This window comes from Egretta garzetta, unplaced genomic scaffold (genome assembly GCF_000687185.1).
Source record: "Egretta garzetta isolate BGI_Z169 unplaced genomic scaffold, ASM68718v1 scaffold40, whole genome shotgun sequence".
Taxonomy (NCBI): Eukaryota; Metazoa; Chordata; class Aves; order Pelecaniformes; family Ardeidae; genus Egretta; species Egretta garzetta.
In genome coordinates, this window is record NW_009258484.1 from 175986 (window position 1) to 200613 (window position 24628).

The window sequence follows — 24628 nt, forward strand, 5'->3', positions numbered from 1 at the left end:
GTGAGGCCTGAATGCCAAATGAAGCTTTTCTTCTGGCTAGGCATTCATAATAGCACTCCCATGTGGGTTCTCCAATGTCTAATAGGAACTGAGATCATACTGCAACTTTACTAAAGTTGAATTCAAAAGCCAACAGAATCCAGGTTGCACTAATTCCAATGCACATTATACACTGTTCTCCTGAACAGACAAATTTGCTATGTGGACAACTATTTGAAGATGTGGAGAACTAGCAAAGATGAAAACCATTTTCTTTATACATTTCTCTGCTGCGTTAAGAAGAGTTTTTGTACCACCTCTATGAACAACAGAAGAAAAGCTGAGACTGCAATGTTAAAACACCTGATCATGTAGCCAGATTTTGTTAGGATAGAATTTGACATTCAAAAGAGGTCTGGGGGTTTTGCAATAGGCGATGCTGTCTTACCTTCTGATGTGCTTATAGTTACAATAGGGCTCATAAGCTCAAGACCCTCATTCCCATCTGAATTCACAGCACGAGCTGCACACTGGACACGAGAACCAGCTTGAAAGTAAATGGAGTCAAGCGTAATCATCTTGGAGGAAGTGAAGAAGGTATCGAAGTCAACCTCCTTCATAGGGCTAGTCACACCATCAGGACCAGTGGGTGCACTTACAAGCCACCGGTATTGTGTCAGAGTATTATTGATGTTCTCACTGGCACATATAGAACCAGTCTTGTCAAAGTCTTCATATTTAGGATTACAAGCCTGCAGAACAAGGCAGATGTGTTAACAATTTATTTGCTTCATGGCAAATGAATTTTAATTTATCAAGAGTCACAAAACTCAACAGCATGGAACTGACAACCCCAGTAAACCTCTCAAGAAATCACCCTATTTTGACAGTGACGCTTTAAACACTGTTATGGTAGATTAAAAGGCAGGTCTAATTATGCTTATTGAAAGAAAAATATTGTTTTAAATTATGGTTTATGGGTGAAAACCTAACATAGTTATGAAGGCACAAACTACATTCCCACATGCTACTTTAACTTGAATTTCACCCTTTGATCTAATTCTGCAAATATACTTTGCATTTCAAGATTTTTTTTTTGTTTTTTATTTAGAAGAATCATTCAACATATGATCCATTCCTGTGCATAGGGAATGGTGTGAGAAAGAAACTGAAGATGCAGACGGACCAAAACCTTCCTCAATATATATGAATATTCACGTAAACATCTCAGTTGCAAAATTACAGTGAAAGAAGCCTGTAGTACTTCAAGAAATGGTACTGATTTTTCAGTCTGTGGCACTAATTGAAAACAATGGCTCATCTCTTATCTCCAATGATTTTAACTCTGCAAATTAAGGCAAGATAATGCAGGAAATAGTAAGGTTGTGCAATCATAGACATAGTGTGAGTATCGAACTGTTCTTAATGATGAACAAGTGAAACATCTTTCTCTGCTTTTTGCCCTCCTGAAAATTGATTTATTATCCAGCCAAATTAGATTAACTCTTAGGACAGTTCTAGCTTGAACTCATGTGTGACTCACAACAATATGGATTGGTACTGAGTGCCTAAAATCCACTGAACAAAATCCATATACTGATTTTGTCCATCTTTCCACAGAGATACTCACTGTAATACAGATGACAGGATAGCCAGCTATGGGACTGGTTCTGCCTTTGGCTCTAGAAGTATCATCATATATCAAAAGGGATGCAACTTGAGGGACAGAAGGAAAGGTGACATCTGCCATGCTGTTCATTTCTTCAATGTAAACAATGGCCTTGGCTGTCTGGCAATGGAAAGGCAGAAACAGTTCTCTGTGAACATTTAAATAAACAAGGGGATTCAAGCTGGACCTTGATCAGAATATGCCTAGCATTTGAAACATTGTCCCAAAATAAATTCTAAAATCTCAGCTGGATGAGTTATTGAGAAAGGGTCGAGGCACTGGAAAGTATAATGTAGACTACAAATGCAAGTGCTCAAATGAATTTTTTATTTTCAGAACACTGAAGATACCAGACACTTTAACCTTGTGGCCCAGCTTTCTTGAATCACTTCAGTATTCTGGTAGAACCCTAATGTGCACTGTATGCTTTAACGCCTGGTGGAAATGGGGCGTTTTTCAGCAAAGGCTGTGTCTCTGCTGTCTGGCTACCTGGAGTCAGATATATATGGTGTGATACTGACAAAGCGACCAAAGAGTTTGAATAACACTTTATGCAGAATCAGAGGAATATACTGTTTAAGTTAAAAGTATGTATGATATAATGTAAAATAACAAGTATGTGTGGCTATTTCATTTCATACAACAAGAATAATATTAACATGGTTTTGACAGCAGAACTTGTATTTCACTTGATTGCTCTTTTTACAGCAGAGAGGTTATACTATATTGCCAGAGAGTGTTTCCAAGAGGACATCAGTTTTGAGGACTGATTCTATGAGGAGAATGTGTCTGGATATGTTATCTTGAATATTTCAGTCTCTCATTGTCTCTGTGACCCCATGAACATTATTGCCTTGGCAACAAACTGGTGCTACTGTGTCAGCTGGGATGATCCTCCCTGTCTTTTAAGACACAAGCCAAGATGACATGCATAAACCTTAAAAGAGGAGTAAAGCTATTAGCCAGAAAGCAAGATCTGTTTACCAGATTTTATTGTTGAGGACTTTGCATGAGTTTGTTACCTGTATTTCTGCAACCATGTTCTCATCAGGCTTCAGGTGAACAGTGAAGGCTTCTCTCATCTCCCTTACTCCATCAAAGAGAACTTCAACCTCCACAAAGTGTTGTGTTTCACCCTCCTTAAACTCAATTTCTAAAAACATAATGAGACACTTTAATCTGTTGTTCATAACAAGCTGTGATTCTAGGCCCAGCCATGAGACATGGCAGTTAATACTCACTTTTTAAATTACAGATGGTCAATATTTAGTTTAACCTATTTGATACTAAAAATAATAATAATGGATAGCAGTGGACACACGTGGAAATACTGAACATGAGGCATGATCATCATCAAAAGAGATTTACAAAACCAAGATTAAGTCTAACAGGACTTAATATTTTGAAAATGATCTGGAACTAATTATTACATAAATGTTGCTAACATGAATGACCAAAAGACTGAAGAATTCTAAATAAAAAGTATTGTCAGGTCTTGTCCAAATAAAATGCATTTTAATACAGTGGTATATATAAAAAATAAGACACAAAGCTAGAGTTACACAAAGTAGTACTGTATTTTGAAAAGCACTGTCTCTGAAAAAACTCTGGAGGTCATGGTGGATAAAAAGTTCAATCTTAGATGACTATATTGGGTTTGCGTGGCACAGTTTTAGTAGCAGGGGGCTTGCAAGGGTGGCTTCTGTGAGAAGATGCCAGCAGCTTCCCCCATGTCTGATAGAGCCAATGCCAGCCGCCTCCAAGACAGACCCACTGCTGGCCAAGGCCAAGCCCATCACCAACAGTGGTAGCGCCTCTGGGATAATGTATTTAAGAAGGGGAAAAAACTGCTGGGCAACAGCAGCCAAAGAGAGGAGTGAGAATATGTGAGAGAAACAACTCTGCAAACACCAAGGTCAGTGAAGAAGGAGGAGGAGGAGGTGCTCCAGATGCCAGAGCAGAGATTCCCCTGCAGCCCCTGGTGCAGCCAATGGTGGGGCAGGCTGTCCCCCTGAACCCCATGGAGCTCCACAGTGGAGCAGATATCCACCTGCAGCCCCTGGAGGACCCCACACAGGTGTATGCACCCAAAGGAGACTGTGACCCCATGGAAAGCCCATGTTGGAGCCTGACAGGACCTGTGGAGAGAGGAGCCCAGGCTGGAGCAGGTTTGCTGGATGGGCTGGTGACCCTGTGGGGGACCCATGCTGGAGCAGTCTGCTACTGAAGGACTGCAGCCTGTGAAAAGGATGGATGCACAGTGGAGCAGTTTGTGAAGAACTGCAGCCCATGGGAAGGACCCACATTACAAAAGTTCATGGAGGACTGTCTGCAATGGGAGGGAGCCCACACTGGAGCAGGGGCAGAGTGTGAGGAGAAAGGAGCGGCAGAGACAATGTATGATGGACTGACTGCAACCCCCATTCCCCGTCCCCTGTGCCTCTTAGGGGGAGGAGGTAGAGAATCTGGGAGTAAAGTTGAGCCCAAGAAGAAGGGAGAGGTGGAAGGAAGGTGTTTTTAAGATCTGGATTTATTTCTCATTACCCTACTCTGATTTGATTGGTAATAAATTAAACTGATTTCCCCAAGCTGAGTCTGCTTTGCCCATGATGGTAAATGCTGAGTGATCACCTTGTCCTTATCTTGACCCACGAGCCTTTCATTATATTTTCTCTCCCCTGTCCAGCTGAGGAGGGGGAGTGATAGAGCAGCTTGGTGGGCACCTGGCATCCAGCCAAGGTCAACCCACCACACGGACAGAGTTCTGAGTACCGTGATTCTTGGCTGTATTAACAACTAAAGGAAGAATTACAGAAACTATTTAACTTTTGTGTATGGAACGTGTGAGAGTGATAATAAAATAGTAGGTGCATTTCTACTATCTTTATTTTTCATAGGACGTCAAATTAACTGAAAATGGTACAGACATGACCAACAGAAACTGAGGACCAGAAAAAAAAACCAAGACTCACGGAAAGCAATGTTCTGATTAGTATGTTGAAACACCATTATAAACAAATAATACCAGGTGCTAAAGAGCTCTGCACTCTAAAGGGACAGGCACAATAAGCAGTAGTGTATGACAGCTGAAATATATATGGAAAATAAGGCACAGATAAGTGATAGGAGCTGATTAGTGAAACAAAACGCTAAGAAACACTCATCCTCTCCAGTGCCTTCAAACCAAGACTGGCTGCACTTTCTGAAGGATATGCGTCCTCTAACCAAAAGTTATTGGACTCAATACAGAAGTAACCGGGGGAAACTGGGAGAATCTTGCAATCCACAGTGAGTTTGACTAAGTGATCTAATGATCCTTCCAGCCTTAAGTGTTACTAAGCCATGAAAATACTCTTTGTGATAATAAACATGCTGTGTGAGAGCTAAGAATTTTATTGAATTTCCGTTTGTCACACTTCCTTCAGATAACCCAGTTAAGGACATGGGGTTTGTACCCATGGCTGAATAGGCAGGCTCCCTAAAGCCGCAGATGTTCTGAAACCTGTGGGCAAATCCTGCAGATCACAGGCCTTTCTGAAAGGCTTCTGGGCAGAGCCCAGAGCCTCCTGTTCTGCAGTAGCATGTTTGCCTTGAAAACTCTGCTCCCATGTGCTGTCTGTGCACAGCAGGGAGAAGGTAAGCAAGGCAATCCACACAGGTAATGTGTGTAGGGTAGTATGTATAGGATAATAATAGGATAGGACAGCTGACGCTAAAAATTCCTGTGTTTTTTTCAGGAGGAAAGAGAAAAGCTCTAAAATGCAGGAGGCAAAGTGACTGGAATTAGAAACCTTTGGGTTGGTAATTTTCTTATTGCTAACAATTTTTGTCTTCAAGAATCACTAGAGGGAAATGCCTTTTCTATGGAATTTGGAGAAGGCCCAATGTTGTTTCTTCAATCCTATCTTTCAGTTGGACTGGACACCAAAATAGTTTATCAAAAACTGTGAAAACACTCCAGCAATGAATGATTAATCTTAAAACACAGATTAGTATCATGCATTATCATAAACTTTAGAAGAAAAAAAATTCATGGTGCTACAAACGCTATTAGTCATTCACTAAACCATGTGGGTGGGCTACTAATGGAAAGAAGTTTATCAGCTAAGAAATTTCTCATTCTGTTGCACAACTTCTTATTCATTACTAGTGAGGAGCAGCAGGCAGTGAATTGCAGTGATATAGAAAGTAAGCTTAATTATTAGGAAAGTAGAAAAATAAACAGAAATACACATTAATTTCTACACATTAATAGAGCAAAAGCCATTAGCTTAATGAATTGCTTGAGACACAACTACACAATCATATCCTATGAGTAGATGCTTCTGGAGAGTAATGTATTACTCACTGGAGAGAGTATTGCACTTTGCAAATGTTACTAAGGTGGCACTCACACATTTCCTCCACAGTTACTTGGACAACAGATGTTTTCAAAGGAGCCACAATTATTTTGTAAATATCTTCACTGATATCTAGTATTCCAAGAGCAATTTGGCTGTTGCATACCACATGGGATCATACTGAATTTGAATAGAAAAATGTATTATGGATGTGGTTGCAAAAGTATCCTACTCATAAATTTATTTCATTTTTCAAACATTATGTTACAGCCATAAATAAAAACAATTAGTAGGATGTGTTAATCATCTGAATGATCTTACCTTCTGATATAGGGTGATAGTCTTCTCCAGAAGTAGCAGAACCATCCTTTGTATGAACTCTCACAACAGAAACCTTGGAAGTGTCTCCCAGACGAAGCACTGGGATCTTTACAACTGCTACTTGCCTTGTGTCTTTTGGTTCACTCACACTAAATTTTGTCTCACCAAACTTAATAATAGCTTCTGTAATTAGAGGAAAAATGTTTTTAGAGCACACAAATGAGCTTCCAAAAGCCAACAATAACAAAATAATTTCTTACTGTCTGAATCATCCCGAATCTTTATCAGCGTCTCGTTTTGTTCACCAATAGAGGCACCGAAGGAAGAATCACTTCTTGGAGTGCCAAGAACCAGACGTAGTTCTTCTTCTTCTTCATGGAAAGTATCATCCACAAATACCAGTGTGCAAGGCTTCTCAGTTTCACCTGCAACCATTCTGAAGGTAATATCATGCAGAACTTATGTGTTCTTTGCTCTATTACAGCACTTCTCTCCAAGCTTGAGGAACCACAGGCTTGGCCAGGCTGGCCAAGGCATTCACCTTGACACCATATAAGTTAATGAGTAATGATAATAGTGAAAGCAGAATTAGTAATCATTACCTTTCTATGGAAACTCATTAAAGTGGAATCCCCCAATTTAGGACTTCCCTAAGACAAGTTTCTATTTAGTATATCTACTCTACACGTATTGTTCCTTTTGTTTTATCTTAGAATAAAATATTCCTCAGTGACCTCTCCCACAGTGTGCATTTAAACAAATACTTGCACAAGGAAAGAGAATAATAGAAACTTTCACTAATACTAATGGTAATTTTATCCTAAAGTTTTTTATTTCAACTCTTTTGATTGGACACTCTCCAACTGTGTGGACCTTCACTTATATTATTCCATTTGATTTCAATGTCTTTTAAACTCCCACTGATTCCAAGTGACAATGAATATTGCCTTGAAAATGCTTTGGAGTGCAAAATGCTCAATTTGAGCACTCACAAATCAGTGTATCTAGACTTACTAGATGTTCAGAGACTCTGGGAAAAAGGCCTTGTCTCAGGCCTTCTACAAGAGCAGCAAGAGTTAGGAGTGGTGTGCAGAGTGTCTGGCTCCCAGTGTCAGATTTAGTGGGCTCATCATCACGAGAATGACTCTTACATCCCTGACAAAAGGAATAGCACAGGATATGAGAGAGGTAAGGTCAATTTACAGTATTTTTTCATCATTACACATGCAAATACGATCAAGGCTCTTCAAGATGAAGAACCAGACCGGGATGCTGACTGTGTTTATTTTATGAGATCGTTTTTCTCCCTGTAGAAAAGAAATTATCCGTTAGGAGGAGAAAAAAAAAATCAAAATATTCAACCTGCTCATTTGTTACATGGGAAAAGTGAAAACTGTACTGAAGCTGCAGCATATTAAACATGACTAAGAAGCTCATGGAAACAAGCTATGATCCTAGCAGACCTCTTTGCTGCTTATCTTCACGGAGAAATGGTAGGGAAAAAAAAGCTTGGTCTTTTTGACACTGCTTTATGAGAAGACATAATCAAACCAACCCCAAAAAACAAACAAAGCAAAGCAAAGCAAAACAAAGCATGGTAGACTAAAGGCTTCTAAAATCAGATCAAGAGCTTACCAGGAAGGAATGTGATGATGGAACTGTCAGTATTAGGGCGTTCTTCAAAGTCCATCATTACCTGAGCCGAACCTTGCCTTGTATAGCATCTCACAGTGGATGTGTATCGGATATCCCCACTCCTATATATCATGGCAGAAACCTGTCCATCATTTTCATTGCCTATGTATACAGATTCTTTAAACTGCATCTTAGGCACTGGGCAGAAAAACATAAAAAGCACATATAAAATATAATTGCAAAAGTTATCCTATCTTCCCTCCACTATTTCAAATTTAGTTATGTTACATTGCACCAGATATATAACAAAGGCAGCTAGACAGCAAATGACTTAACACATCATCTGTAGCTGAAATGTGTAGACTCACTGGCTTTGGTGTGATTTGAAAGGACAAGTGCTATTTGCTTATTGCAGTCACCCATCGCCTGCGTAAATGTGAAAAGGTAAAAAAAAAATATTACTCACAGTCAGACACCGAGTCATTAATGAAGATGGTGGCCTTGCTGGGTTCTCCAAGGGCGGCATTCATGGGCATCCTTAGCACAAGCTCAAACTTCTCAGTTCCTTCTAACACCGGCTGTCCAAGGTCATCCAGAATTACCACACGAAATGTCTGCATATTGACTCCGGGGGAAAAATCCAAATTACGACTGATGCCTACATAATCTACTCCAGCTATCAATGGAAAACATATAAAAAATATCGAATTAATAAATAGCATTACATGTAATGAAAAATAAAGATATCTATCATTAGGCAGTTAATTGTAGGTAAATTTATTTTTTCTTTAAATATAATTTTAAAATTTGCCAGATTCTGGCAGTCATGTAAAGTAAAAACATCTTTTGACCAGCTAAGTTGGACTACACAATAAAACAAGTCAATATTGAGCTACTTTTTGTTTAGTGATTCAAGTCACAAAATGGGTCTGATTCTGTTTTTATTGTTAACCAACCATCATTCCACTAAAACTAATAAAATCTGTTTTATGTGAGAAATAAAAGTAAACAAAAAGTTTGGAAAGAAACTCTAGAGATGAAGCGAAGTCTTTTGGAAAGAAATTTCATATAATTCTGGAACAAAGATGGATGTTTTGAGACTAATGTAAAAAGGGAAGGAGAAAAGCCATCGAGCTGACTGTAAGGAAGAAGGGCTGTTCAGAGGAGTTGTGTATAACAGAATGAATGGAAACGAAAAGAATCAAATTCTGCTCAAACCATGTCAGGTGAGGTCTGGCACCTTAATGTTAAAGACAGACTGATCTGGGTTTGGTTTGCTTTTATGTTTTGTTTTGTTTTAAGCAAAGCAAGCCAATCCATAACAAGCCAATGAGAAGAAAGCAAACAAAACAAGATGCTGATTAAACCAGGACACTCTATCTCGGAACCAAAACATTAAAGGTATCTAGGACTCTAATGAAGGACTGAGTTTGAACGTTCATTTTTTGGGAGAATAAGCAGCAGAGCTGTTGAAACAAAGCTTCGGAAGAAACAGTTTCATTGAAATTGAAATAAGATTTGGAATTCTGTGAATTTGACAAAATTTGGCAAGATTAAAGGCCACCATCAGATGGGGACTTGCCTAGAGTCTCTGCCATACCCCAGAGCTAAGCCTCTAAGGCAGGACGCCAGGACTGGCAGCTCAGCACAGATCTATTGCTGCATGGTGTAAAACCAAGAACCAGGTTCATGACTTTACCGGCAGCCAGCCATGTCAGAGCTTTCAGGCTGTGACCAACAGACTAGAGAGCCCAGAGTATGTTGCTGAGGCTGTAATCAACTGCCTTTGTGCAACAGTGTTTTATGTGAGGATCTGAAGGCATTTCTCTTAGTGTTGTACTTCACAGTTTCTCCTACTCCTGTTTTTTTGAGATAAATTCTGTAGCTGCTTAGTTTGTTCTAAGAAGAAAGAAGACCAAGAGGCATATGAATTTCAGCTTATGTAGTTGAATCTATATCAAGACCAGATGTATTAGCATTTGCTGTTGAGATGTATTATGAAACTAGTGGAAAACAATAACTTACCCTCTGCAGTTACTGGTTCAGATTTGCGAGACCTCACTGTAACAGAGGCAGCTTTAGACAGATCAGTTCCAGTCCTCCAGACACGTACCTCAATATAGCCAGCACTCTCATCAACATAGTATTCATCATTTCCAAAGTAGAAAGCTGGTTCTGGTGAAAGAGGAATAATGCCCATAAATGTTTCTTTACCTTCTGTTGAAGGTAACAGAGAGCATAAAAATCCACATTAGACAATGCAGATCACTTTGCTATTCTCAGTAAGTGAAATAAAGTGGGGTTTTTTTTAAGGTTTAGCATTTTTCTAGGTAGTTTTCGCTTCCTTAGGTATTGGTATCAGTTTAACTATTTGAGGACAGCAATTGTTATATCAGCACTGTACTCTTTTTCTTGCCTCCTACATTTTCAACTTCGTGTGTCAGCAGCTATGAATCTGTGTGCAAAACCAAACGTGCTATGTCATTAAACTCACTTGAGCTGAGTCCTGCGCGCAAGCCAGAAAATTCCTTGCATTTTTTCCTCTGGTGCAAACAGACAAAGGTGAATATAGATAATGAAACCTTAACTTGAATGTTCTCACAGATTCCTGTTGCTAAAACCAGAGTGGAACATGATATATAACTGGAGGTGCTTTTGGAAATGTTTTCCAGCTAACCAAAGGGGCAAATGCTTAATTTTAGTTCCCCCGCATCTAGCACTTAAAACAAAATCAATCTTATTTCATGTAAACTGGAATGTGAATAGTCTTCTATCTTAATATTTAAGTTCCACAGTTTATAGGAAAGAAGAGCAAAAAGCAAAGGAGGTTAAGTGTTATCCCACTTAACAGACATATTTTTTATCCTCATTTTTTCCTGCCTTTTTCAGTTTTTCTACCCACAGCAATTTCACAGAGTAAACAGGCTTAAAAACACAGCTCAGCTTCATCCTGGATGTATGTCAGCTCCCCTGTTCTATCCCTTCCATTCCTGTTTCAAACATGTAAGAGTAAGCACACACAGCCAGTGCCTCAGTTTTCCCATTGCACAGGAGAAATCACACCTACCTTCCCCAACAGTTAGGATGCAATTTGAAGACCTACACAAGTTCTCTTTGTATTTCATTACAATTTTCTTAGGTTGCCTAGTGAGAATCTATTATAATCATGAGGTCACAGTATCACAAATGTGCTTGAAAATACCATACAGCATACGGCCAACTCGAATTAAGTTGACAAAGATCATAACAATTAATCAGTGCTCTATCAGTGGCACTATGAGTACTTCCCCTTCACCAAGCATAAAAAAACCCAAAAAACCTCAAAGGAAATGACTGGAAAAGTTTATGATCCTACAGAGCTATGCCTAGCTTAGAGAAAAGATACAACTTACCCAGAGGAGGAGACATAAATCCTTTTTAATGATAAATGGAAGTTGGGCCCATCATTTCCATGATTCAGTCAAATTTCCTTAAGTTTATATGTATATTGCAAAACCTGTGACTTCTATTACAATGGAGCAAATGTTTTGGAATTGAAGAACCTGCTTCAGACTACTACTGAGCTCAGTAAAGTCAAATATTGTGAAGACATCGTATTTTGAAGGTTTTGGAGAGGCTTTTAGGATAGCCTATGCTTTTCTGAAGTACTTGAGGACAATATGACTGACTACACAGTATATGGCAACAATCTCCTCTGTGATAGATTGCTTATTTATTTTTATAGAAAAATGAACAATGTAAGATAGGAATTTAATGAAAAGTAACCAGAAGTAATATAAAGTAGTTAGTTATTAGTAACCCAAAACTTCATCTGAGAAGGCAGCAGTTAATAAGTATTTTGGAATTGCACTCGAGTTAAATTGGAAGTTTCAGAGAAAAGAATTGTCTATTCTGCTTTCAAGATTTTCCCCATATTTCACAAATGACAAAATTATTAAAAAACAAGCAAACAAACAAACCCCCTTAATATTCCACATTGGTGAAACAAATGCAGCTGCTTCTCTACTTATCTGCTAAAGCTAAAATCTTGGGTTGTAACAAATTGATGGAACTGAATGCATTTACAGAAAAATAGTGCAGATTCATAGACCTGCTTGAGCATTATCAAGGTCATCAACCTTCGCAGGATGAAAGACAACCTTGGCAAATATCTAGCTTTGGTAAATGAAAAGGCTGTCAGTTCCAATTTAAATTTTTTTATACAACTTTATGTGCATTTACATGTGTGTGTGTGTTTGTGTGCGTTATTTGCCTATAGGGACTGGGTTGTCAGTAGCTGAATTTATATTTGAGACTGCAAAGCTCCTATCTGAAACATTTTTAATAGGTGAATAGGATACACTCTCTGGGCCTTTTTGAATAACTACTATTAACTCTGATGAGAGTTCTACTCACAGGGATACTGCAGAACTGCATATTAGATCTGCAAATGAATGTGCTATTTCAGACATACAATGATCTTCTAAAATTCTCAAGATAGACAAAGACTCATCCAGTTTCTAGAGGTTAAAAATACAGGTGGCCCACTAAGACCAAATGGTTATGAATGTGCCAACAGTTAGATAAAGGCAGTTAAAAAATATTACCAAATCCAATACATGTCATTTCTTAAACTTGTATTCTTATAGTTCAGCACACTTTCCCAAGTCTAATCCTGTTTTCTCTATGTTGATGTCCCAGTGGTTCCGGAATTAGATCTTGACTTGGCTGTACCTCATTTTATGCACGTAAGTGAGAGGCACTCACATTCACAGCTTGCTTGCTCTCAGTTTGCAAGGACAAAGATGGGCCATTCTGGGAGGTTTCCCAGCATAATGAGCATACAGAAGGAGAGGTGGAATGGCTCGCTGCAGTGAGAAAAATATGAGGAAATCTGGAAGCATTCCCTTCTACTCACTGACTACACAGGGAACTTAGAGGACCTGCCCCAAACTAGATGGAAGACAGAAAAGAAAATTTTTGTTAATTTCTTGTAGTTTTATCCTAATGCTTGCTTTACGGCTGCTGAAGAAAAAACCTCATGCACTGTCAGTTCCTGTAGTCACAGCCAAATATAAAAATGCCTAAACCCCTCAGTTAGTTTGCCTTGTATGCCAGAGTGAGTTTTTCACACTTTCTGGGGCATGTATCTTCAATGAAAGACACATTCTGCATGGTTACCCATCCTAGGAAACAAATCCTTACAAATGTTTTGTAAGTTCATTTCCTGTAAGCTGTGTTGGTAGCTCCCCAGGGGAAGTAGCAAAGCCAAGCTACTAACAGGGAAAGCATTGTCTTTCTCAGGTCACGGCTGGAAAACACTCTGCTCAATGTCTGCGGGCTCGCTTACAGCAGGTCTTTAATCTAGTAATCACTCTGAAGAGAGAGCACTGCAAATTTAGTGGTTCCTCTTACAGAAATAAGAGGAAGGTTTTTTAGATTTTTTTTGTTCAGACCCACAGATTTCACCGGCATGAAGTTACAATAATCAGATGAGAAAGCTTTAGTCCCAGGTTTCTTGGCACAGAAATGAAATCTGTGTCTTGCCTTTGTACTTATACAGTCAGGAGCATATATCAACTACAGCACTAGTCAGCCATCTAGCAGGAAAACAAACACACTTCTCATGCTGTTACAAAAAGCTCTATCTTTGAACCTATATCAGACAATCAATGCGATAGCACAAAAATATTTATTTCCAAGGAGGTTTTTGTTTTTAAAATTATATCCTTACAACCTGCTTTAGAGGGACATGACAAAAGAGTAGGTTGGTTGTAAGATATGCAAGGTGCCATAATCACTTTGGGCTGCCAGTGCAAATAATACGTAAGGCAGGATAGTTAGGACAAATGCAAAAGAAAAGTCTCTTCTGTGCTGACACTTTAATAAGCCTTAAAACTAAAGTGATTTTCAGTGATACATGCTTCCAGTGAGAGATACATATATATATGTATATATTCTCAGGAGGAGAGAAATAATAGAAGAAAAAAGACCTGCCACTCTGACATATTTAGATATTGGAACTAGGAGAAGCAGTCATTACAGCTGAACTCATGGTTGATCTTTCCTGGTGGTGTTAAACTGTTTATTCCTAAAAGCTTTTGCCTGCCTTCTTTCAACACACAGGAAAAGCAAGGCTATAATATGAACATTATGAGTTGCCAGAGCTAGCAGAAAACTGTTGTGGTAATGCAGAAGGTGCAAAACATAGGCTTCGTAAGCCTACTAGCCTGTTCTGGTACAATCTAGACATGCTAGTGCAATGTTGACTCCAAAGTAATGAGCCCTGATGGCTGACACAGTTAATTAGCTTGGACATAACAACAGCCAAACATGGCCGGATTTCCTCTGGACCTGATCTGGCTCATACCCAGAGAATGTATATAACCCTACACAGTGCTTACTTGCATTTCAATTTCACAGCTAGCTGTGAGCTGCTGAGTCTATAACATAAGAAAGTCCACCTTTATGAACGTGAAGTGGATGAGTTGTAGATAGACCAGTTAAGAACAAGAGTTCCATTAAATTTGAGCAGAATCGGGCATTTACTGTTTAATAGCAGTAAAGTTCAACTTCTGCAATCTCTCTTATATTGCATGTTAAAGGGAGCAAAAGAAAAACTCAAAAAACCTGTCCACTACAAAACGTTTATATTATGATATCATAAAAGAGGACTTTAACATCTGAAACTAGGTAGCACCATTCTGCAGTTATTTACACAAACTTGAAGGCATACAAGCAACTGAACTTGTATTTAGCACAATGAATTTAATTTGCCAAGTCATTTATTTTTGCTGAATGCTGTAGAAGCAGGGGTCAAGATTACAGTCAGAGCTCAGTTCTGGAGCAGGTACCTACTGTGCAGATGCCAATAGCTTTTTATTTGATATGATCAAAACACATTACTTTTCAAATTCATATGTTGTAATCTTAACAACTTTCATCTTCGTACTGTTGTAATAACTTTTGCAACCAAAAAGTAAATGCATCTCAGAATCAAAATTATTACTTGCAGCCAAATTGCCACACACATTATCTCAAGCAAATGATGTTTGCATTTCCATTTGTCTCAACAGCCCATTTCTGTCTAGCAGCTTACAGTGATTTTTTTAAAGGATACTACAAATGTTAGAACAGATAAAAGGACATACTCAAATGAAGGCAACCTTTACCAAACTGCGTTCTATTTTATAAGAAAAGCATATAATTTTTTTTTTTAATTGACAAAGGCAATGCTGTACATTGACTGGACTGGTTCTTCACTGATTTACTCTCATTTTACGCAACTTAACCCTATAATTTCAGTAGAGTAACAATGTGAACTGAGATCAATAACTGCTATGAACAACATATATGATTCACTTCTAATTAATTTATCATACATATTAATTCAGTATAGACCTTTAAATTTTAACTCAACCCTTATGTTAAACTGCATCCATGCTTCAGTTTCTCTATACACAGTACCATCACAAGCAGCACCTGCCTAGCAGGCCTGGAACCCACATCTAACCTCTCTGCTACATGAATAAGTAGAACTCAAATGTGAGCAAAGTAGCACAGTAAAGCAAGTAGACTACAGCTCTAGCTGCAAGACTGAGGATGGCAATAAGATGGCTACAGTGATACCTATCTCTGGTCACCTGTTCTGTCCCTCTTGTCAGTCCCATCCCTGCTGCAAGGACAGCCTGCAGCCTGAAGAACTGAGATAATTCGGATTTTGCTTAATGGTCAGGTTGCAACTCATAACGGTTCAGTAATAATTCGATGAGCTACAGAGTATGCCTGAACCACGGAGAGTAACGACATCTGAGTGCATGAAGCCATGCTGTAGCTCAAGTCGTTCAAGATGTGTGCCTTTAAACAGAAGATGAATTTTTCAACAATTAGTTAACTATTACATACAAGATGGTAATGAACAGTCTGAATGAACAATGAAGTTGTCTCCCAGCTATAACTGGCATTTCAGGAGAAAGGCTAATGTGTGAGGTTGACTATTATAAGTGACCTTCTCTTGGAAGCAATTCATTTACCTTTGTTGGTTTGCTGAGAAGCATTGTTACCTTTCCAAAATACCACATTCTTATGTATGTGAGCTACCATCTATGTGAAAATATTTATTAGTAGAAGTAGTATTGTTACGATCCTTGCATGCACCCTCAGGGTATAACCTACAGACCTTGATATCATTGGAACTATCACAGGTGTCAGAGGAGCTTTTCCTGTGTTCAGAGTCTGAGGACAGGGCCAAAAAACTTTTCCTGCTACAAGAACATCAAGCCCCAATCACTTGCCCAAACTATTCCATAATACAGATAATTGCCTCATTTACCAGTGTAAATACAAATGTAGGACTAGTAGCTGAATAAACAAACACTTTGGAATTTGGGGACGCACCCAAACGTGATGGTATTGCCTGCAGCAACCATCTGACTTTCAAATACATTTTCCCTACTGGCTAGACCTCCCACAGCGCAAGAAATCAACTCGGAATCTTCTACATGTTCTATTTTTTAAAAAGAATGAGATTATTTTTTATGTAAGAGGCCCAGGAAATGGCATCAGTTACAAATTCTCAACAACCTGATGAAACAGAAGCAGGCAGATAAATGCGAAGGCTTGGCAGTAGTATTTAAATATACCACACACAAGGTACCTCACAAGGAGGCCAAGCGTGAAGGAGCTCACAGTCAGTGATTCATATATGAGAGAACAAATGAGGACTCCTACAAACACAAATGGTAGGAGAAGCTGAGCAGCATTTTAGAAATCAGGCGACATAAAGATATAGCATGTAGCCATTTCTAAATTTTTTTTTCACATTTTAATTGAGTAATTAGTTTACTACTGGGCCTTGCAAAAAAAGCAGTCTGTAGAAAGGGCCTGAGTGTAATAAGTATATTTGAAAAAACAGAGGTTTTCTGGGAAGAATATTTTCAATTTTTCTCTTCCAAAGTGTGTTCCTCACACCTACACTCATATTAACAAACATAACCACAAAATAACTATAGTTCATTCTATGAAAGTTTTCTTTATACTACCTTGTAACATTATCCGCTTAAATCATGACCCTGATCTCAGTTTCTAAAGCCCATAGTCATAGTGATGGCAATTATGTTTTCTCCCCAGCTGAGATTTCCACTGGTTGGCAAGTAAGTACTAGTAAGGCTTTTGAATGATAAGCAGGCATTGTGTTCATTGGCAATGAGAGCTGATAGGAAGATAGTGAGGAAATTGCGGAGACTCAATAGCAAAGACAGAACACCTGGACCTTCATAAAAGTAAATGCATGCTGAAAATGGGTGTGCTCCTTATGCCATTAAAGCCATTGACTTTGAGAAAAAGCATATAATAATATTCAAAAGATCAAAATAAATCAAAATTGTGCGTTTTCTGAGAGCAATTTTTCATTGAATCACAGAATGGTTTGCAGCTGAAGGGACCTTTAAAGATCATCTACTCCAACCCCCTGCCATGGGCAGGGACGTCTTTCACTAGATCAGGTTGCACGAGGCCCCATCCAACCTGACCTTGAAGACCTCCAGGGATGGGGCATCCATAACTTCTCTGGATAACCTGTTCCGGTGTCTCATCAATCTCATCACAAAAATGTCTTCCTTACGTCCAATCTAAATCTAACCTCTTTCAGTTTAAAACAGTTGCCTCTTGTCCTGTCACGACAGGCCCTGGTAAAAAATTTCTCTCTCTCTTTCTTATAAGCTCCCTTTATATATTAAAAGGTCGCAATAACATCTCCCTGGAGCCTTTTCTTCTCCGGGTGGGGTCTTATGACAGCAGAGAAGGGGGGAGAATCACCTCCCTCGACCTGCTGGACACACTTCTTTTGATGCAGCCCAGGATATCGTTGGCTTCTTGGGCTGCAAAGCTCACACTGCTGGCTCATGTCCAATTTTTCATCCACTGGTATACCCAGCTCCTTCTGCACAGGGGGAGATACCATTCATAGAATCATAGAATAGAATCATAGAATCACTTTGGTTGGAAAACACCTTTAAGATCCTCGAGTCCAACCTTTAACCTAATCCTGCCATCCCACCTCTAAACTATGTCCCTAAGCACCTCATCTATCCTTCTTTTAAATACCTCCAGGGATGAGGACTCGACCACCTCCCTGGGCAGCCCATTCCAGAGCCTGACAACCCTTCTGGTGAAGAAGTTTTTCCTAATGTCTAGCCTAAACCTGCCCTGGCGCAGCTTCAAACCATTCATCCCCCAGTCTGTACCAATACTGAGGATTGCCCCAACTCAGGTGCAGGATCTTGAACTTGACCTTGTTGATCTTCATGAGGTTTGCATGGGCCCACTCCTCAAGCCTGACAAAGTTCCTCTGGATGGCATCCCTTCCCTCAAGCCTATCAATCAACTCTACCACTCAGCTTGTTGTCAACTGAAAACTTGCTGAGGTGCACTAAATGCCACTGTCTATGTCATTGATGAAGATATTAAATAGTATTGGTCTCAGTATGGACATTTGAGGAACACCACTCAGTAGTTTCTGTTTGGATATTGAAACATTGAGTGTAACTATTTGGATATGGCCACGTAGATAATTTCTTATCCATCTATCAGTCCATCCATCAAACCCATCTATCTCAAATTTAGAGGTAAGACTGTTGGGGGGTACTGTGTCAAAGGCCTTGAAGAAGTCAAGGTAGATGACATCTGCAGCACTTCCTTTGTCCACTGATACAGTCACTCCATCATAGAAGACCACTAGATAGTGAGGCACAATTTGCCCTTGGTGAAGCCATGTTGGCTGTCTCTAATCACTTCCCTGTCTTCCATATGTTTCTACATATCTTTCAGAAGGATCTGTTCCATGAGCTTACCAGGCACATAAGTGAGGCTGTTGAATTCATTTTAACCAAATGAATTACAAATCTGAATCTTATCAAAGTAGCAAATGTGTTTGGTTTCATTGAAGAAGAAGGGAGGCACTATTATTATAACTATCATTACTGCAAGTGGTGCACGGAAGAGGAATAGCATAACCAAGAACTGTAAAATATTTTTGTTTTCCTGGTGGCTGTTGGTATTTGTATATAATTTCTGGCACAGCTTGTATCACATTTTTTAAAGAAAATTATGATCCTATCCATTCTTGTGGATAGTTATTAAATCTGTTCGTATACACAGACTTTTCTGGATTGGAGACATCTTGATCATATCACAAGAGAGGCTAAGAAAGACACTGCCCCAATTCTGACTTTAGATTTTTGCACTTTTACTATTCAGTCACAATGCTAACTATGTTGAGTTTGTTTAACTGGCAGCAACAACTTCTTACAGGCTTTTCTGCCCACATAGAATGAGAACACATTTAGCTCACTGAGGTCTGAGAAGAAAAATATGCAAGAGATCTTCCATGCTCCCTTTTCAGGAGCTAATGTTAAGGATGGGACTCAGCAGAGAAGACAGAACAGAAGTGAAAACAGAACAACAGCCAGACTTACCAGACCACAAAAGCAGATCTCTAATGACAGAAAATATGCTTTGCTCTATGTTTAAAGTTCTTGAATTCTCTCTTTTGGACTTCTGACCCCATTCATGTGGGAGGGAACAGAAAAGAGTTGCCTGATAGACAGTAATGTCAGATAATAACTGAGTTAATCCTTTAATTATTTACACATTCAAAAGGAGAATCAATGCCATTAAGGCCCAGTGGAGTACACTGGTTACTCTGTTGTTCAGTATCCTTTGGGTCTTCAAAGACTGATGAGCAAAATGCCAAAGTCTCAGTATAAGGAACTTCAGAGGAAGCAAGATGATCTGAAGCAACCTTGGGAAAAGTGAATGCACCAAGATGTCTTACACAACTTGATTATCCAAATCTTAAACACACAAAGCACTCACTAGGTCACTAAATTCACTACATACAATTGCAAGCAACCAAGAACAAATGATTAATTTAGGATAGTTTGCTAGGATTTCATTACATTTTCAAACAGTCTATAATAAATACAAGATCTGTAGTACAAAGACCAAGGCCGTAAAAAATATAACATGCTACAGGAAGACAGGAGAGAGAAAGATTTTTCAATCTACTCAAGCGAACTGCCATAAAACAATGATCCATTAGGCTCTGGAAAACAACATCAGTACATGTAAGAACACCATCTCATTTAACTCATTCTGGATTTAACAGAAAGTATCAATTTTCTACAGTTCATGTAATTTCGTACCTTGTGCTTATCAACTATTTTATGTGCTTCAAGTGCAAAACTCGAAAGCTGTTTTCTACATTTCAACAGCCTCCTAGAAATATTACTATAATTCACATAGAGCTGTAATAATCCATTTAAGAACCTACAGTAGTGAAGGCTTAGAGATAATGCTGCTCCACAGCTGAGTCCTCTATCGTAAAGGAGCCATCTGAAATAGATGTGACAAAGTACTGTCTGGAGGTCATGGTCTGTCCTCCTTACCTATTAAAGGAGCCTAGATCATAAGGTTAGACCATATATCTATTTATTAAGCAGCTAAGTGAAGATGAAATTAATCCAACATTTGTAGTTCATATATATATAATGTGTGAGTGTGCACCTGTATACATGCACACATAATAAACTGTCAGTAACAGATAATGTTAGAAAACAAAATCATAAGTGCACCTGGTTGCCTTTATAGAATGTCCTACTGTAAGACATTAATTTGTTTCTGTGATAGTCAGCAAACAGGGACTTTCCAAAGTATTTAAGGCTATCGCCATAAATTGAACATTTTTCACTCTTTTGAACTGGTGATATTAAGAAACTGTAAGTAAAGAAAACTGGGAGTATAACATGTGTCATAAATTGGCTGTCTTCCACTTTTTTCCCTTGATTAGTTGCCAAACTGGCCACCTGCCACAGACTGGGAAAAGGGGAGGGGTCACATAGAGATTTTACCTAATAAGAGGACAAAAGAAGTTAAAAGCTGCACAGAAGTGCCAGAGGCATCAGACCCATGGGCGCTGTAAAAATAGAAAAGGGAGAGAGTAGTCAAAGATGGATGTACAGAGGAAAGAAGAACAACTAGTTAATGATCTTCTCAGAGAATGGTGAAGGATACTTGGCCAAAGCATGACTCCAGTCCGAAATATAACACTGGGCATGCTCTGCCTGTAGCGCTTTGGTTGTAACTAAAATTGGACAAAGAGACTAGCAGATATTAACCACCAAGATCAATCAACCACCCATTCAGTTCAAGGTTATGGCACACCTATTGTCGAAAAGAAAGACACATTTGATTACCTGCCACAGAGGCCAGTGGAGATAAGGAGATTTCAGATAGCCTTGTGAGATAAGGATGTCTCTGACAAGCTATGTTACTAATAGAATATTTAAATATCATCAGCTGGAAATTTGGTTCAGTATACATACTGAAAGTTAGTTGATACCGCACGCCTATTGGGAGACAACGCAAAGCACATATTTATAACGTAGCATTGCAGTGTGACTTTCTGCCTCTTTTCAGGCTATTGACAGTAAACATCAATACGGACTTTACTACTCCAAGCATGTTGGACAAGTGCTAGTAGCTACTGATTTCCAGAACATGGTCTAAGGATTTCCAAAGTTCAATCATCTCTAGGGGGAGTGACAGCAAGTGGTTTAAAGAAATCTCCAGAAGACTAAAGAATTAATCTGTTCTGTTTGACCTCTAATATTGGCTTTCTGCATTACCATCCCGTGATCATACCATCATCCAGTTTACTCAGCTGTAAGATATTCCCAGATAGTGCTGTCCTCTATTATGTGAGCGATCAATTCTGTTAAATAGGCATAAAGAAAATGGTAAGCAAACCTCCAACATAAACCTGAGGCCTTTGCTTTCCCAGCCTTAACGTAGAAATGTCAAGAAGAAGTCTGAACGGCTGCTTGCCCATCTAATGTGGATGAAGTGGAACAAATGTATTTAATGTAATTCTGTTTGTCAGCCTGGCTGTAAGGCTGTGCGCTCTCATGGCAACACTAAATACAGTAGCATGGAATTAAAATCACAGGGGAAGACAGCCACTGACAAAAAAAAACTTGAAGCAAACAAAATAATTGTAAACATTCTCCTCTTAGCTGCAAACTTTCAGCTCTGCATTCATCACACCTCTTCTCTTCTGGTTTCCTAACGTGATTATAAACCAAGAGTTTAAAATTTGCTCACAACACAAAACAGAGTAAGGAAAAAAGCAGCCTGGAAATCAAAACATTTGACTATAAGACAGCAGAGCTTTGACTGCAGTCTGCAACTGCAGATTTGTTGCACCCAACACAGCAATGCTGTTAGCATTGGAACCGAATTACAGGGTCCTCATAACCAGATAAATAGTAACAAAAGAGTCTGATCTCATTTTTTCTCTATATATATCTGCAATGATTTCAGATTTCAGCTTCAGCTGGAAAAAGAGAGAGTGCTTCAAGGCTGACCTTGCTTAGTTGTGAAGTGCCTGGGGATGAAGGCATTTCTATAGAAGACTGGGGTTTGGGTGTTTTCAGGGTCTGAGACTAAACTCCGTGACTCCTCTCTCCAAGGGGAATTAAAAGTGCACAGCAACCTCATCTTCCTTTTCCTACATGCATAATATTGATCTGTTATGTAAAGTGCCTCCTCTGAATGAGCTTTATGCTGAACTCTGTGCAGGATAGGTATGCCCTGAGCCAATAAACTGACCTCAAATTCTTCAGGGATTTCTGTTCATCTACCAAATCATTGAAATGTGTGAAAAGAAGTATTTCAGCCCATTAATTCTGGCTAGATTTAGTAACACAAGTTCACATTAGTATGGAAGATGGTTGAGGATTTTTGTTTGTTTGGGGATTTTATCTTGAACATCTAAATACCTATTGAAACACTCTTCAGCATTCATTTCTTTAGATTTCAACTAGATGCTTTTAAATTTTTCTTTAGAAATCATAATTTTTTTATGAAGCAGGAATAGCTATGAATCTTTTTGTTGTTTAATGGCATTTCATAGCAGGAGCTGTTTTAATACAAAATTAGAAAAAAATCCTTCCTTCATGCCCAGTAGTGATTATGACTTTGGGTCGAATGGCAAATTAAGCTTCTAAGGGTAGGGTTTATATCTGCTGGCAGAAATCAATGTATTCAGATGCATCAGGTACCCATGGTGATTGATCTCAACAGTTCAGATACTTGTCCTAGGATGGGATGGTTCCTGGGAGTACCTCTTTCTTTTCATCAGCTGTAGAAGGGTCCTGGCATAACCTGCTTGAATGTATAGATGGCTAATATCAAGTGAGATTACTGCCACCCCAAAAGTGGATCACTTGCACAAGTCTTTCCCCTGAATGTTTTTCTTCCCGTGGTTCATGGTTAGTAACTATCACCTCTTGCTCATACAGATCCATGTTTTTAAATTTAATTTTGATTTTAATTTACAGTTAATTTAACTGTAGTGACATGTGTAACTTTGAATCCACATTTTCCATGCACAACTTACTTTGCTGTGTATTTGATTAACTTAATCCTTTTCTTCTTTTCTATCTGTCTCCAACTTCAGGACTTATCAGGAAAAGTCCCTTCCAAATTAAGAAGTGTCCCAACAGCAGCACCAATTTTAAAATCACCTTTCACGACATAAAAATATATCTGTGCATGTTCTACATGCTATGCTTTTATTTTTTTCAGATTTTGCTCTGGCAGCACAGCACAACTGTATAATCCCCAATTAAAGTATTCAGTTGCCAGGATTTTCTTTAATATACTCTGGTTCACTAGAAAGTTGAGCACACCTCTTTTGCTTTTTGTTTATTGTCATGATTGCATAGCAACTTGGCTATTTTAGTTGGACCCTAAGGGCTTTTGCTAGAAATAAAAGAAGAAGAAAAGACTTTGATGATAGGTACTGAAGGTGAATGTTTCCTAATTAACTTGCATTGAATGCCAGAAGAGATAAGGTGATGTTGCTAGTGCTGACTTGACTTCCATAGGAAAGATCTCATGTAGTTTTATTAAACTTTGACCTTTGCTCTTTGTATCTTTTGACCTGAAGAAGTCAATGCATAATGTTAATCCAGTCACAGTACTTGGAGAAATCACAGCTCAATGACGTGCTGTGACATTCGTCCAAAGAAACTTTGTTAAGCAGAAGATAAATTTAAACAAACAATGAGAAAAATGTATCAGTAGATATGAGTAAAGAGACTAGAGTGGACTACAGAATTTAGCATGATAACGTTACTATAGCTCATAGGCTATTATATATTTGCTAAAGCTTTTATCCACCTCCATCTTAGGCATTTTCTGAATTAAATTTTTTTGTTAAAAGCAGAGAAAATGTTTTTTATGTCACACAGCATATTGGTTTAACTTATGAAAATTAATTTTGTGCACTGCAAACAATAATAACCAATCCTGCTTAAAATCCCCTGCTTATTTATGCAGAATTTCAGTTGTGACTGCCAGGGTGTTAAACTGCTCACGTGTTACATAAATATGTGCGTATATACACAATTTGAAATAATCATATATATATTTATATGTGTGTGTGAATATGTAAATACATATGTACGGTATAAATTATAATTTATCTACTATGTAGTCTGTACTCCCCTTTTTATAGAACAGGCAGCACAACAGAACTCAGATGAAACAAAATGCGTATAGACATTTCTGTTATCATGCATTAAGTTTTTGTGCAAACTAAAAGCATGTGGTGGAAAACCGGTAAGTGAACTGTCAATAAGTT

General features: G+C 38.6%; 1 protein-coding gene across 1 annotated transcript in view; it reads right to left on the minus strand.

The window, feature by feature from the left end:
- Nucleotides 1-24628, minus strand: part of FREM2 (FRAS1 related extracellular matrix 2) — a 145379-nt gene that overhangs the window by 25890 nt on the left and 94861 nt on the right. Inside the window, exons 9-16 of the mRNA XM_009644445.1 lie at nt 9970-10119; nt 8411-8620; nt 7945-8142; nt 6570-6734; nt 6310-6492; nt 2671-2801; nt 1610-1768; nt 428-731 (exon numbers count right to left, since the gene is read on the minus strand). Coding sequence (XP_009642740.1) covers nt 428-731; nt 1610-1768; nt 2671-2801; nt 6310-6492; nt 6570-6734; nt 7945-8142; nt 8411-8620; nt 9970-10119 — 1500 coding nt within the window. The remainder of the gene's footprint in view (nt 1-427; nt 732-1609; nt 1769-2670; nt 2802-6309; nt 6493-6569; nt 6735-7944; nt 8143-8410; nt 8621-9969; nt 10120-24628) is intronic.